The sequence below is a fragment of the Euprymna scolopes genome, chromosome 17 (assembly GCF_053919585.1).
Source record: "Euprymna scolopes isolate OS-2025 chromosome 17, ASM5391958v1, whole genome shotgun sequence".
Lineage (NCBI taxonomy): Eukaryota > Metazoa > Mollusca > Cephalopoda > Sepiida > Sepiolidae > Euprymna > Euprymna scolopes.
The window spans coordinates 125,529,133-125,532,042 of NC_136498.1; the positions used below are offsets into that span (position 1 = coordinate 125,529,133).

A 2,910-nucleotide genomic window follows, 5' to 3' on the forward strand; every position below is an offset into this window, starting at 1 on the left:
CGTTTTCCTACCGTGAGAGATCTCGTTGAGGGCCTCAGTTCATTGACAACTGTTGTTTAGTTCGGACGCCAAGTTACAGAGAGAGAGAAAGCGCAACGCGCACACACGCACAACACACAGGCATAGCTGCTTTTTTTTTTAAAGCTTCATATTTATTATTCGGAAAAAAAAAACCGCATTGGATTCGAAACGACACTGGAAAATATACACGCAAATATATAAGAATTGTTCGTTTAAAAAAGAAAAAAAAGCGGCGTAATGATCGTTTTCCTTTAAGAGTCGACACCAATGTATTTAAAAATTTTGGACGTAGATCGTTTGAACGTATCTGTTTACGAAATATCTTAAATATCTTCCCCTTTTTTTTTTTAAGAAAGAAAAAAAAAAGATAGAGTTTGGATACCATACAAACAGTTTTTATAAATTTAACAGGTAAATAAGATTCCTGGCTTTATTATTAAAACACACGGTATACGCGTATATTAACAAACTGCGCACGCACGCGCAATACCTACGAGTAAATTTATACATATATATCTATCTATACACACATACACACACACACACACGCACACACACGCGCGCACACACACACACGCACATATATATATATATTTATATATATATATATATATATTTATATATATATGTATATATACATATAATCAAATATATTCCAACGTTAAAATATCTCGTTATGGACTCTTCAATTAACAACAATAACAACAATAATAACAACAACAACAACAACAACAATTACATCAATAATAATAATATGAAAATGTCTTGTTTGGCGAACATTCCGGTGATCCATTCGGCAGACGACAAGTACACAGCTTCCATCGAATTGTCAAACGCGTGCAGGGAGTTTTATCGTTCACGGATTAAAGCTGCCGAGGTGGCGCGCAAACGCGTAGAGAGCGATGCCAGCGACGAGACGGGTTCAGATTCGGCCGAGGGCTCTTCAACCTCGGCGTCGTCATCGTCGTCTTCGCTATCGTCGTCGTCTTCGAGTTCGGACTCGAACCGGAAAAAGACGACAATCGATGTCGCTATGGAACAGTTACGACGAGAAATGGTAAGAACTCGATCTTTTTTTTTTCTTTCTTTTCAATATACATAAGTACGTGAATATAGACATGTACATTAGTTGACAGACATTAACAAATTGGATAATAGGTTCAGTTTCGGCAGCGTCACATATCTGACTTCTCTTATTTCTTATTTCGTCCTTTATTCCTGAACGTTAAACGATTAACATCTATTATATAAATCTCACCTATCTGTTTAAATGTATGTATGTATGTATGTATGTCTGTATGTGTGTAGATGTACGTGTGTATGTTTGTATGTCTGCCTATAACTTTCGACAGAGGCGACGGATTTTCACGCGATCGGTATCGTTTTGAAGCTCGACACGTCGGACAACAAATATAAAAAAAATTGTCTAAAAACATTAATTCCTTCACCCTTAACTGGACAGTTTTCTACAAAGAGGGTCGGTTTTTTCACACATATTCTCGAAAGTCTCTTTGATTGACTAACCTTAGTTTAAACCTTCCCCACTTCCGATTTGGTAATGGACGCAATAACAAAGACGTCACGTTATGTTTGTTTTGATTTTTTACGTTCATTTTCTTTGTCGCGGTGCGGGTTCGAGCCTGCACGTCTCCTACCACTTTTTGTTTTATTTTGATCAACACACACCTACAAACACCCGGGAAACGCCGGGTGTCCCAGTCTAATTTTAATAAGGAGAAAAAATTGCTATTGTTGGAGACGGAATCTATTCTTCTAAGAATTGTTGTTGACCATTTTTCATTTTCTTTTTTTTTTTTTTTTTACCTTGAAGTAGTAATTTTTAGCTTCATATAAAGTGGCTTAATACCGTGCTTAGATCTATTTCCATTTTGTCTCTCTCTCTCTCTCTCTCTCTCTCTCTCTATATATATATATATATATATATATATATATATATATATATATATATATACTTTTTTTATTATTACAACCTCAAATGAATTAACTTATTTCATTACAAATTGTTTTAATAGACAAGATAAACATTAACCGTCCATATCGTCAGATGATTCAAGCTAAACTAAAAATGAAAAGGAAAGAGGTGTTTTTTGCGATTACATATGGATATTAAAAACCAATAGAATGGAAGTAAGAGAGAGAAAGGGGAGTAGGAAAAGGTGGGGGGAGAAAAGAGGGGCGAAGAAAAGAGGGGGAAAGCATAAAAAAATATATAAATAAAATAAAAATATTTGTAAAATTATAAAGATGAGACAAGATATATATATATATATATACATATATATATTAAATTTGTCTTTACATAAGCAGTAGTTTGTTGCTACACAGACATGAGCATGTTTCGGTCTACTAGTATTTACTAACTAGACACCGCATCAGGCAACAACCTAAATTCCGTTTTCGAAAAATAAGGGTTTTTGCCTGATGAGGTCTCTAGTTAGTAAATACTAGTAGACCGAAACTTGCTCATGACTGTGTAGCAACAAACTACTGCTTATGTAAAGACAAATGTAACTTGCTCTACTTCTGTAATGAGCACTCTTGTATGAACCTCGTTATATTTCACTGGTTACCCTACCTTTGGAAAATAGCAACCTTAAATTATGTCTATATATATAAACTCGCTATGTCTCTATGTGTCTCTGTCTCCATTTTTTCAAACGAGGCGGATAAAAATGATCGCATTTTTGTGAAGTTCTTTTACAAGGTGTTTAGCCGGTAAAAATAGCTGCTAAGAGGTCATAATTGAAAGAAAAATAAGAACTTGACAGGCTTAAGTCGACTAAACGTGTTATTTGTACGCATGCGCAAATATATACACTTATACGTTGAAGCCGGTTCATTGTTAACTATTTCTTATCCATCTGACGA

General features: G+C 34.8%; 1 protein-coding gene across 1 annotated transcript in view; it reads left to right on the forward strand.

Moving 5' to 3' along the window:
* The first annotated feature begins 562 nt into the window (after positions 1–562).
* LOC145296960 (uncharacterized) overlaps positions 563–2,910 on the forward strand; it is a 55,758-nt gene continuing 53,410 nt past the window's right edge. The window contains exon 1 of the mRNA XM_080143182.1: positions 563–1,078. Within this exon, the coding sequence (XP_079999308.1) occupies positions 698–1,078 (381 nt within the window). The 5' untranslated portion in view covers positions 563–697. The remainder of the gene's footprint in view (positions 1,079–2,910) is intronic.